Source organism: Bubalus bubalis, chromosome 15, assembly GCF_019923935.1.
Source record: "Bubalus bubalis isolate 160015118507 breed Murrah chromosome 15, NDDB_SH_1, whole genome shotgun sequence".
Classification (NCBI taxonomy): Eukaryota; Metazoa; Chordata; class Mammalia; order Artiodactyla; family Bovidae; genus Bubalus; species Bubalus bubalis.
Window position 1 is genome coordinate 19,138,709 of NC_059171.1, and position 13,520 is coordinate 19,152,228.

Sequence of the window (13,520 nt, forward strand, 5' to 3'; positions counted from 1 at the left end):
ACAGATAAAGGGAAAACACTAAAAATGAAAGAAATCTCCTGTCACCCTTAGAACTACCAATTCTACACTCAAGAGGCAATTCTGAATTGAAAAAAAAAATTTTTTTAAACTGGGAAGAGGCAATGTAAAAACCTCCTAAAATGTAGAAGAAATTAGACTAGTTTAGTTTTCTTTAATATCTTCTTTAATAAGACATTACAGCACACAACTGAGCCCCCAATGTGTCAGTTAAACATGGGGATGTAGATCCATAAGAAAGAGAATGGAAACAAGTTTAATCTTAACCCCATTCCTTTTGGCAACTAACGGTAATACAGAATACAACAGGAGCAATTCTGTGTATTTTATCAAGTCTTCGAAGACACCATAACAGTTTTATAACGAACTAAGCTATTAAAGAATCTTCAAATTAAATAATGGAGATGTTAAAAATCTACCCCCTTCTAGTAGATTTAAGCCAAACACAAAAAAAGGGAACTGCACTAATAATCCTCACATGAAGTATAAGAATGTCTTATCAACATCAATGGAGCCATTTCCCTATCACTGAGATCTAGTTAAATATTGTGTCTTCAGCTGCTTATAAAAAAGGGTTAAACATAAGAACATAACACTTTTATTCTGAATTACAGTCAATAAAGCAAATTAAAAAAAAAAAAACCCAAAACTTGTAAAAGGTCTGTAAATGATCTGTTACTAACATAAACATACATATGCTCAAAGCACTTTTAAGAACTTTTAAATTGTAATTTAACTGTAACTTCTGTAATACCCACTGTAAGCAATTAGGCAAATTCTAATGTTCTGGTAACCAACATATTTGGAATTAACAGATAATAAATCTGAAACTGAGGAAATTAAGTACATGGAAAAAATGACTATTTTAAAGTAAGAGTATAATAGAAGTTGCTAAGAAACTATCACCACTGAAGCTTTTCCTTGGAAATATCTTATTTTAAACTTACACTGAAGACAAACAAGGTGGGCAGAAAATGCACAGCTATAAAACAAATGCAGTGATGAGTTACAGCAGAAAGAGGGAATGCATTTTGTAATCAATCCACAGGATCAGATTTGCAGCTCTAAGCAATACCAGTAAATATTTGCATGTTCTTCCTATTAAATCAACTTTAAAATTTAAACTGAGTTACAGCGGTTTCACTTAGTATTAACAGTTGGCAAAAGCAAATTAGAAGAAATCTAAAATTAGTCTTTTTTAATTGGGTAGGAATTACCGCATTTATTGGAACCAACCCACTTCCCCATCCTTAAGAGTCAAAAAAAAAATGTGGATATTGGCCTATTTTAATACTTTTCTAGTTCACATGGAAGTCATACTATACACAATCTTTGATTTTAGGAACCAGCACAAAGTAAACTCCTAAAATCAACTATTAACTTAAAAAGGAAAGAAAGGAGACGGTTCTGGGAATTAACTCAGCCACAAGTTATTCCAATCCTTCCGTTACTGCAAAATCCATTCATAAATTGGCCAAATTGTTAACTTCCAAAAACCCCTTCCAAAATTACGAACTTCAATTTCAAATCAAAGAACTTAAACAATTTTCAAAGAATCAAGTATAATTTATAAAAGATAGTGCTTTACCAGTTCACATATGTTACATCATATTTTATATTACACGACAGGCTGGTTATTTCATTGTGGCATATACTTTAGAACATAATTTTTCAGAAGGGCTCACTGAAAATCCAACCAATCTGAAGAATATATCAGTTATCTACAGGCTGTACCTGGCTGGCAGGTATAGCCAGGTCACATAGCAAGCTGAAATAGTCCAACCTCAATCACAGGAAGAGGGAAAAATGACACGATTGCAATATACTAAGGCAGCAGGTAAGTCATTCTTCACCTAGGTCAGCAACGGCCAATAAAATCCTGTGCACAAATTAGTGAATGAGTCTGATCTGGTTTAACTATGAACCTGCCCCTGAACTGAGAAAAGGACCTAAGAACTGCGCTTGCAATTTTAGCTGATGAATTCATTAGATTTTTATAAGGCAAATAATGTAGAAAGAACAGAATTTCTAAAACCATTTATCCTGTGATGTTGTAAAATCAAAGTACTACTTTATTAAATGAGTTATTTTACACAATATGAACATCAATATAATTACAATTGTAAAAAAATTTTTTATAACAAGGATGGACTGATTTTCAGATTTCCAAATCAGAGTCAACTGTACATTTACACAGAATTGTCTTTGCATGAAGCCCAAAAGGGAACAGCATAAAAATGAGTGTTTCTGTAGCCCCTTTATTTTTGCTGATCAACAGTTTGTTAGAAAAGCAGCTGCAGGTTTGTTACCTAAGGTCTGAGACAGTAGAAGAATCAAAGTCGTCACGTATTCATCTACAAAACAAAAGATGTTCAGTGAATGTAAGCATTACATAAATATGATTTATATGTATTTCAAGTGTCTTTAAAAAAAAGCAAAACATGCCTAAGCTATGAAGTTAGCCTGATAGATCTGTCAACTAAGTTTTATAAACAGATCTTTGATGAATATAAAAAGAAATAATTCTCATACATATACCATCACCATTTAGGAAAAAAATCCAACCACACAGAAAATACAAACTGATTATTTTCAAGTGTCTGTCCCGTTTATAGTGAATGCCTACATCCTACCTTATATTTTAATGTACTCTGCTAAGCACTCTAAGTCAAATACCAACAAAAAAGCACTCACAGACTATGGTCTGCATCATTTCTGGGAGCAAGATCCTCAAATACTTTTATAATGGTTATTTTCTTTAAGCTGAAAACTCTTCCATTCTTGGACCAGAGTTGGCCAGCATCACCTCATCCCATTTTTGGCTACAGTGGTAAAAACTTAGATGTTTCAAAGGCATTGAAAGGATATGGTCTGGGGAAATGGACTTCTAACAATTGCAAAGTTAAATGTTAACTTAAAAGAGGGCAGTAATGAAGTCTCAGCTAGAAGACAGAAATCAATTTTACAATTACAAAAAATAATTCTGCTCTTGTATACAACCTGACATTAACAAAAGAAAATGTCAATTACCTGTAAACAACTTTATGCCTGAACATCAGCTAATTCTGGAGGAAGTGGAGTCTTAGGATGCTTGCTCTCAAAGTGCTGCTTGAAGGTCTTAGGGTCTGGCATTTGTGTCTAATTTTTAAAAGTGTGCAAAAAAGAAGAGTTAGACCTGATTCATGAAACAAAAGTGTGCTTTTAAAATCCTAAGCCTGCTCATGATCAACAACTACTGCAAAACACTTTTAAATTCCTTTAACTTACTGGCTGACACATGAAAAGGACTTTGTAGTAAAGAAATTCGTAGCATAGCCCACATTTCACATATAAAAAAGGGATGGGTCACATAGAATATTACCTGATTAACAGCAAACAATAGATAACATTTACTGGACATGTTAAGCATTGTTACCAAACTTTTCACAGAATCTTCCAGTAATCTTAAATCAGTTTTTACTATCTGCATTTTATGTGCTAAGGAAACTAAAACCTACAGTTTAATTTGTCCAGTACCTGTGTTTAACTTAGTACTAGGTACTTCAGACCTCAAATACTACACTATACTGACTTAACTACGCAAGGACATTCAATTATTTATTCTTTAAGCACATTACATTAGATAAAACATTAAATAAACATTTTTTGTTGTTATGAGTTCTATATGAGATACTCTAGTATTTTTAGGTCAAAGTATTTTTTCGTTAGCAATTTGGTGAAATTTACTTTTACCTTGTCTCTTTCCAAACAGAATCTGAAGCCCACTCAATCTCATTATTTTGTGTATATCAAAGCTCAATAAAAACAAGTTATTTAATGTAATAGATTTCTTCTCTTAATGAGAACTTTTAAGGAGTTAGGAATTCTTTCATCGGTAATGACTGCAATAAAAGATTAACTTTAGTCCAGAAATCAATCACGTCTTCTCAATATCCCTTCCCAACCACGCGCTTCCCAGGTGGTGCAGTGGTAAAGAATCTGCCTGCCAACGCAGGAGATGTAAGAGACATGGGTTTGATCCCTGGGTTGGGAAAATCCCCTGGTGGAGGAAATGGCACCCCCCTCTCCTGTATTCTTGCCTGCAGAATCCCATGGACACAGAGGCCTAGCAAGCTACAGTCCATCGGGTTGCAAAGAGTCAGATACGACTGAGCATCTGAGCCACTTCCCATCCATACTACCAATTCTACCCAGACATACAGAAAAAAAAAGTCTGTTTTAACTGAACAACCTCACCATGCACTTTTCCTTTGGCACTTTTATTTACTAACTTCAAGGGTGGTGACCTTAGGGGACTTTCCTGGTGGCACAGTGGATAAGAATCCACCTGCCAATACAGGGGACACAGGTTTAATCCCTGGTCTGGGAAGATTCCACATGCCGTGGAGCAACTGAGCCCAAGCTCTAGAGCCCATGAATCTCACGTACTGAACATGCACACACAAGGGCCTGCAACCCACGACTCCTAAGCCTGAGTGCTGCTACTACTGAAGCCCCTGTGCCCTAGAACCCGTGCTCCCCAACAAGAAAAGCCACCACGATGAGAAGCCTGCAGAGTAGCCCCATCACCGCAACTAGAGAAAGTCCACTAGTAGCAGCAAAGACCCCGTGCAGCCAAAAATAAAAACACTAAGAAGAAAAAAAAGTAGTGAGTTTAAACAGGCAAAAAAAAAAAAAAAAGAAAAAAAAAGACCCTGGCAACTTCTTCGTGGCAGTGTGGTAGTGGTCCAGAAGGTGGGCTCCAGAGGTGGACCTCCAGGGTTCAGATCCCAGCTCTCCAACATACTAGCTGGGTGACCCAGCACAAGTTATTTAACTTCCCATGACTCAATTTACTCTTCTGTAAAATAAGAAGGAAAGACTTTATGCCATAGAGGAGTTGTGTGACTAATGGGCGCATACATGTAAAACATGTGGCTCAGTATCTGGCACCTCATAAGCACTCAATAGCAGCTGTTATGATTATTCTTCAATCTAATAAAGCACATTAATGCTAGTAAAAGCCCTCAACGTTAATATACTCTACTTGTAGACATAACTACAAATTTAGCAAAGGAAAAAAAAAAAGCCAAGTATATAACCAGAGGTGTCTTACATAGCTCTAAATTAAGAATGTAAATCTGACTTTTCTTATGAAGTTCAAAGTGTATTATTTGCCCTTAAGAAGACATCTTTTTTCTCCACGAGGAAAGGGTTTTTGCTTTGTTCATTCCTCCTCAATAACAGCAAGAGAACTGTGTCTGGCCAGAGGAGCTATTCCAAAAATATAATTGTTGGGAGTTTTAGGGCGGTTCAGTGGTTAGAGGACTCTGTGCTTCTACTACAGGGAACATAGATTCAAAACCTAGTCAGGGAACTAAGATTTGTATGTGTCTCAAGGCACAGACAAAACACACACACACACACATATATATATAATCACTGAATAGAGGAATGAAGATGGGTTCCTAACACAATCACCTCTCAAATCTCCTATTTCAAGTAAAGCATTTACCTTGCTATGTTTGCAAAATTTTAACCTATACAAACCAATCCCTAATGAAAGAACTGTCCATGAGAGAGCTATGTCTTTCAGATAAGACTGGGCACGTTCAGGGTGGTATGGCTGTAGGAAGCTATGTCTTTCAATTCCCCTTACCCTACAGACAGTGCAGGTATATATTAAGGCAGCTTTGGCAGCAGCCTTCTGGTCATGTCCTTGTTTCTTCTTTTGTCCAGCTTGCTTTTTGGCATTTTTCTGCTGAGACTGAATCTTCTGCTGTCCACGAGCCATATCTGAAAACAGAAGTTGAGACATTAGAGTGAAATCTTAGTATGGTAGCACCCCAAGAACTGGACAGCTGTTTTACAGAAATACTAGTCAATCAAAATGTATGGATTTTCAAATTCTCGCATACAAGGCTACTAGAGGATAAACTGATATAACCACTGTAGAAAACTAGTCACCTATGCTATAATCTCACAATTCCACTCTTGGTATATATTCAACAGAAATGCAAATACATTTTTGTACAGCAAAAGGTACAAAAGTTCAAGAATGCTCAGTGCATCTGTTTCCAAAACTGGAAAGAATCCAAATGCTTATTAATAGTAAAGCAGATACATAATGTGTGGCAGACTTCTACAATGGACTACTATGCAACACTCAAAGGGAAGGAACTATTATTACAAGCAACAACATGGTTATATCTCACTGTTAAAGGAAAAGAAGCCAGATACAAAGAACCTGTGTTGCAGAAAGTTTAAAACAGTCAAAACTAATTCAGGAAGTAACAATGGGAACAAAGGACATGAAGGAGATTTTTGGGGTGCCGATAATGTTCTGTGTCTTGATCCAGGTAATGGTTATACAAGTGTGTTCACTTGTAAAAATTCACTTAACTATACACTTTCCTGTATGTAATCTTCAGAAGTTTACCTAAGACAGTTTAGCCCCTTCCTCAATCACTTGATCATTTTGCAAAAGTACTTTCCCCTTTGACCTGAGATTCTTACAACTTTAAGAGAAATAAAAGCTGTCATCCAGTGCCTCTAAAGAAATTCACAGGAGCAGTGGGAACCATCCTCTTGAATACTTAGGTTTCATAAAATTACTGTGCTATTCTTTAAAAAAAAAAAAAGGTCTTCATATGACTGCTGGACAAGTTATTAAGTAAGATTAAGGGGGTTGTTGTTGTTCAGTTGCTCAGTCATGTCCGACTCTGCGACCCCATTGACTGCAGCACGCCAGGCTTCCCTGTCCTTCACCATCTCCCAGAGCTTGCTCAAATTCATATCCGTCAACATTAAGGGTACTTTTACAAAAATGAAAGCTACCCCTTGTTACTACTGGCAATCTGAAATTGACATGGGTTAAAAATTAGGGGAAACATTTTTATTTTTTCAATAAAGACTTCTTTAAGACAACAAGTTAAACCTATTCATAAAAGGTCTATAATGAGTTGGAGCTGGTTTTTAAATACTTTAAAATAGGATTTAAGTAGAATCCCTAAGGATAGTTTTGACTAGCACTGCAATTAAACTTTACATTTTTAAGTCATTTCAGTACATGAACACAAAATACATTTATTAACTTCACCAGGAAAGAGTGTTAGCTTGTTCTGACTGGAACCTTAACTAGATAAGAGGTCAAAACAGTCACTGAAACACCCCAGTTTTTCCCAAAAAGAAAAAGGGGAACAACAACAAAAAAAGGCACATCCACAGGACAAGTTCCCGCTAGCATTAAACATCGAACCTAAAAGTCAAAATACAAAGGAAGGTCAATCCTTTTCTAGGAATCCAGCTCAGCATTTCAACACATTACAAAATTTTTCAGTATGGAAGCGACTTAGCAGCAGCAGCCTAATACAGGAACCCCATTCCCATCAAATAATGGTATATACAATCAGATGTGTTAGCCACTCAAGATTAAACTTCCATTTTTGTTATTTTTTAAAAAACCAAATCCTTATTAATTCCAAGTCAAACGAAATGCTTTTTTCAAAAATTATATTTATGGCAAGTTTACAAACCTATTCCCATGGAAACAGATTTGGACACTTCTGCATTATTTGAATGATAGGTCCTCAATCTTTATGACATCTCAATGTTTATAACATTCTTAGTGTCTCAATGTCTTAGTATCAGTACCCTAAGTCAGAATACTTCAGGCTTCACATGGATCTGAACTCTTCCACATGATGTATGCTATGTATGTTAATACACTGATTATGTAGGTAACCTAACTGTTTTACACTGGGGGAAAAAAACCTTATAAAATGGTAAGCTACTAATTCTAGAAGTTTCTTTGATATCCAGAAGTTATTAGCTATTCCGCTAAAATATTCATGCAGTGATCTGAAAAAAAGCAACTTTTGCAGTTACCACTGCTGATAAACTGGGAGAAGGCAATGGCACCCCACTCCAGTACTCTTGCCTGGAGAATCCCATGGACGGCGGAGCCTGGTAGGCTGCAGTCCGTGGGGTTGCTAAGAGTCGGACACTACTGAACGACTTCACTTTCACTTTTCACTTTCATGCATTGGAGAAGGAAATGGCAACCCACTCCAGTGTTCTTGCCTGGAGAATCCCAGGGACGGGGGAGCCTGGTGGGCTTCCGTCTATGGGGTCGCGCAGAGTCGGACACGACTGAAGCAACTTAGCATTGCTGATAAAATACAACATTAACAATACATTTTCCCATTCTCACTGTCATCTCACAAAAGCAACAAAAATACATAACAGCTTTAATAAAGAAAAGATTGTGGTTGCTGTTCTTATTTTTAAAACAGAAAACACGAGGTAAAGGAAATTGAAATCAGTCTAAATGCGTAAGACAGGCCCCTAAGTTCTAGCGACACGCTTGCATTGATTTCCTATCTGAAAGCAGAAATGCAAACGAACAAACCACCTGCTTTTGGACAGCTCAACTTAGGGCTTGCTCTCAAGCCAACTGAGTTTTCTACAAAATCTTAAGCGTAACTAAGCATAACTTCTCTTTGATTAAATGCAGCGAACTGAGGGGCAAGTCATTTACAAATACCTAAAAGCTGGCTTGTAACTATTTTGTATGGTCTTCCGAGGGGGGCTGTAAAGAGGGAAGTAAGTAAAGCGAATAACGAGTTCTTCCAATATGAGAGGCTCTTACAGGAGGTACCAAGTATAAGCCTTGCCCCCAAAGAGCCTCCTAAAACCAAAACAAACGAGTAAGAGAAAAAATTTTTGGATCCAGGAAGTAGGATCATTTTCCATTAAGTATCTGAAAATGAAGAGGCCCGGGCAGTGAACAACTTGACTCTAGCTTTTTTAGTGAACTAAGTCCCTTTCGGAGAGGAGAGAGGATGAAAGGGCCGGCAGTTAGGTCTATTTTAGCCCGCACTTCGCTGAGCCCGGCTGTTAAGCCCGACACACCTTCCTTCCCAGACCGGCCTCTCCCGCCTGGGAGAGAATTCCTCCTCTTTTTCGGCCACCGAAACCCCTACCTACCGGCCCCTCCTCACGGACCCCGGCGCGAGACACGCCTCCCGGGGGCCTCCGCTGCCCGAAACCTGGACCCTTCGGCCACCGGGAGCTCAAGCTGAGGGAAACCGACCAGCTGCCGCCGCCAGCGGGTAAGGTTACCGCTCCGCCGCCGCCGCGGCCGGCCTGCGAGCCGGCCACCTGCAGGGCCTGGCGGGCGCCCGAGCTTCCCCTCCTTCTCGGCGGCCCGCGCCGGGACAGGGCAGGCTCAGCGGCCCCCCAAGGAGGCGGGGCAGGCCGGCGGCCCCTCGCGACCCGCGCTGACCCGCCCGCCCCCTCACGGCCCCCGCCGACCCAGCCGGCAGGCCCCCGACCCCGGCTCCCGGGCGTCCTGCGGCGTCAGCGCCGCCCCCACAGCCGCTCACCCGGGCCGGGACAGTCTTGTGTCGGAGAGACCGCGCAGCACGAGACGGCTTGCGGGGGAGGTGGCCTGAGGGAGAGGAAGGGGAGCGCGCCCAGCACCGCTTCGGCCTCCTCCACCCGCCAAGGAAGGGAAAGGCGAGAGCCGGCAGCACAACAGCCCGCGACTCGCGCCCGCCGCCGCCGCCGCCACCGCGCGCGCCCGCCGCCTCTGCCTTGAGGGAGGCCACTACGCCTCGTGCTCGCGCACGCCGCGCACTTCTCCCAGTCGCCCCAGCGCCGCCTGTTCCGCGCAGCCCCCGCCCACTCGCCTTCCTGCCCCGGCCTCCCGCCCCGCCTCCCCACCTCCCCACCCGCACGCGCGCCTGCGCTTCTTCCGGTCTCGCGGGCCAATGGTAGCGCGCCCCTATTACATAAGCGCGAGGGGCGGGGCCTGGCCGGGACGGCGGCCTCTCAGAGGCCGGAACGGCAGCGGACGTCTCGCTCTATCCCCGGCGCCCCTCCCCTCCGGCGTGCTGCCTTCTAGGCGGCTTCAGCCGGCCCTGGGAGCCGCGTGATCTCGGTCCTTTCGGGTGATGGCCTACAGTGTGATTCACAGGTCGCTTGCTCACTTACTCTGGCGGCGGCCCGGCCTCAGCCCCCGCGCCCCTTCCTTCTCACGAGACTCCAGTCTCGGCGGCGTCCTCCTGTGCCTCGGCCTGGTGGAGGCGTGGTGTTGGTGGTGGTGGGGGTCCCAGAGAGGAGCGCCAGCGCCGCGGCGGCGTGGGTCACCGACCCGGGAGCCAGCCACCCGGGCGCACCGCCGCCCCCGCCCCCAGAGAGGCCAGCGGGCCGGGACGCCCTTGTCTGGGACGCGCAGCCTTTGTTCTCTCACCAGCTGCCTTTTACCTCGTTCCCACGGAAACCCCCGTTGTTTGACCAATCTGAGGGGTTTAGTGAGTTCACCATTCACGCCTGACTGTCTGACTGAGAACTGCCGGCTAGACCTCCCTGACTGTTTCAGGCTGACTACTTAACAATATACTGAGTTGTTAACACTTAAGGGAATGGTTGAGATGATTTTGGGTAGCGGGTGCGGGTGCGGGGGGAGGGGGGTAGTCTTAATTTACAGGCCACATCAGGTAATTTCTAATATCTGAATCAAGAGCGATGGCATTTGTAACGATGATTAAAGTTTATCTGGAAAAGGCATGTTAGACATTGGCTTTTTTCCCCCCTCGCCCGCCACAGCTCCCAACACACATTGGTTTCTAGTTAGAACTACAGATAAAACAACAAAGAAGACTCTTGTATTTGACCTTCCCACCTTGCCCATAACCTCCGCTCCCCCAAATTTGTCTGTGCACAGGAAAATTTAGTTGAACATAAATACAATGCAAGTTACCTGGATTGGGATATGTATAATCACAAAATTGTTTCAGTTCAGTCGCTCAGTCCTGTCCGACTCTTTGCAACCCCATGAATAGCAGCAGTCCATGCCTCCCTGTCCATCACCGTCTCCCCGGAGTTCACTCAAACTCACGTCCATCGAATCGGTGATGCCATCCAGCCATCTCATCATCCTCTGTCGTCCCCTTTTCCTCCTGCCCCCAATCCCTCCCAGCATCAGAGTCTTTTCCAATGAGTCAACTCTTCGCATCAGGTGGCCAAAGTACTGGAGTTTCAGCTTTAGCATCATTCCTTCCAAAGAACACCCAGGGCTGATCTCCTTCAGAATGGACTGGTTGGATCTCCTTGCAGTCCAAGGGACTCTCAAGAGTCTTCTCCAACACCACAGTTCAAAAGCATCAATTCTTCGGCGCTCAGCCTTCTTCACAGTCCAACTCGCACATCCATACATGACCACAGGAAAAACCATAGCCTTGACCAGGCGAACCTTTGTTGGCAAAGTAATGTCTCTGCTTTTGAATATGCTATCTAGGTTGGTCATAACTTTCCTTCCAAGGAGTAAGCGTCTTTTAATTTCATGGCTGCAATCACCATCTGCAGTGATTTTGGAGCCCCCAAAAATAAAGTCTGAGACTGTTCCCACTGTTTCCCCATCTATTTGCCATGAAGTGATGGGACCGGATGCCATGATCTTAATTTTCTGAATGTTGAGCTTTAAGCCAACTTTTTCACTCTCCACTTTCACTTTCATCCAGAGGCTTTTTAGTTCCTCTTCACTTTCTGCCATAAGGGTGGTGTCATCTGCATATCTGAGGTTACTGATATTTCTCCCAGCAATCTTGATTCCAGCTTGTGCTTCTTCCAGCCCAACGTTTCTCATGATGTACTCTGCATAGAAGTTAAATAAGCAGGGTGACAATATACAGCCTTGACATACTCCTAATGGCAGCCCACTCCAGTACTCTTGCCTGGAAAATCCCATGGACGGAGGAGTCTGATAGGCTGCAGTCCGTGGGGTGGCTAGGAGTCAGACACGACTGAGCGACTTCACTTTGAATTTTCACTTTCATGCATTGGAGAAGGAAATGGCAACCCACTCCAGTGTTCTTGTCTGGAGAATCCCAGGGACCGCACAGCCTGGTGGGCTGCCGTCTGTGGGGTCGCACAGAGTCAGATACGACTGAAGCGACTTAGCAGCAGCAGCTGCTGTTCCATGTCCAGTTCTAACAGTTGCTTCCTGACCTGCATTCAGGTTTCTCAAGAGGCAGGTTAGGTGGTCTGGTATTCCCAACTCTTTCAGAATTTTCCACAGTTTATTGTGATCCACACAGTCAAAAGCTTTGGCATAGTCAATAAAGAAGAAATAGATGTTTTTCTGGAACTCTTGCTTTTTTGATGATCCTGTGGCTCAGATCATGAGCTCCTTATTGCCAAATTCAGACTTAAAATGAAGAAAGTAGGGAAAACCACTAGACCATTCAGGTATGACCTAAATCAAATCCCTTATGATTATACAGTGGAAGTGAGAAATAGATTTAAGGGGACTAGATCTGATAGAGTGCCTGATGAACTATGGAATGAGGTTGGTGACATTGTACAGGAGACAGGGATCAAGACCATCCCCATGGAAAAGAAATGCAAAAAAGCAAAATGGCTGTCTGGGGAGGCCTTACAAATAGCTGTGAAAAGAAGAGAAGCGAAAAGCAAAGGAGAAAAGGAAAGATATAAACATCTGAATGCAGAGTTCCAAAGAATAGCAAGAAGAGATAAGAAAGCCTTCCTCAGCGATCAATGCAAAGAAATAGAGGAAAACAACAGAATGGGAAAGACTAGGGATCTCTTCAAGAAAATTAGAGATACCAAGGGAATATTTCATGCAAAGATGGGCTCAATAAAGGACAGAAACGGTATGGACCTAACAGAAGCAGAAGATATTAAGAAGAGATGGCAAGAATACACAGAAGAACTGTACAAAAAAGATCTTCACGACCCAGATAATCACAATGGTGTGATCACTGACCTAGAGCCAGACATCCTGGAATGTGAAGTCAAGCGGGCCTTAGAAAGCATCACTATGAACAAAGCTAGTGGAGGTGATGGAATTCCAGTTGAGCTATTTCAAATCCTGAAAGATGATGCTGTGAAAGTGCTGCACTCAATATGCCAGCAAATTTGGAAAACTCAGCAGCGGCCACAGGACTGGAAAAGGTCAGTTTTCGTTCCAATCCCAAAGAAAGGCAATGCCAAAGAATGCTCAAACTACTGCACAATTTCACTCATCTCACACGCTAGTAAAGTAATGCTCAAAATTCTCCAAGCTGGGCTTCAGCAGTACGTGAACCGTGAACTTCCAGATGTTCAAGCTGGTTTTAGAAAAGGCAGAGGAACCGGAGATCAAATTGCCAACAAAATTGTTTAGGGAGGAGTTAACTGCTGATTGCATTTGGGTGGCATAAGACAAGGATCTGGTTGTTCAGTCCTTCCTTTTCATCCTCGTTTCAGTTCCTCTTGCCTTTTCACGCCCTCCCTTCCATATTGCAGTTTTAAGTTACATGTTCAAATCAATATTTCTCCAGTATTCAATTGTAAGCTCATTTGTGCCACTATATGCCCAATGCTTAGCAGCATATAAAACATGGTAGGAATTGAAAGGACTTTTATTGACACATCATGAAGATGTAGCTTATTAGTAGTCACCATAACCATAATAACTGTTCACCCGGCTAATTTTGTTGTTCCTTCTCTGAGTCCTG

General features: G+C 42.4%; 1 protein-coding gene across 1 annotated transcript; it reads right to left on the bottom strand.

Annotated features, from left to right (window-relative positions):
- Positions 1–2,067: 2,067 nt before the first annotated feature.
- Positions 2,068–9,605, bottom strand: ZNF706 (zinc finger protein 706). The gene is made up of 4 exons (XM_006046433.4): positions 9,384–9,605; positions 5,657–5,793; positions 3,049–3,156; positions 2,068–2,372 (listed from the first exon to the last, which is right to left on the bottom strand). Exons 2-3 carry the CDS (start codon positions 5,789–5,791, stop codon positions 3,061–3,063), a joined length of 231 nt encoding a protein of 76 aa, XP_006046495.1. The 5' UTR covers positions 5,792–5,793; positions 9,384–9,605; the 3' UTR covers positions 2,068–2,372; positions 3,049–3,060.
- Between the last annotated feature and the right edge of the window lie 3,915 nt (positions 9,606–13,520).

What these genes read in the sequence shown, in the direction of transcription:
- ZNF706 (XM_006046433.4), bottom strand. Translation starts at nt 5,791, where the DNA reads ATGGCTCGTGGACAGCAGAAGATTCAGTCTCAGCAGAAAAATGCCAAA. An exon ending in ATACCTGCACTGTCTGTAGG is followed by an intron (nt 3,157 to 5,656) that starts GTAAGGGGAATT and finishes TTTAAAAATTAG; the next exon opens with ACACAAATGCCAGACCCTAA.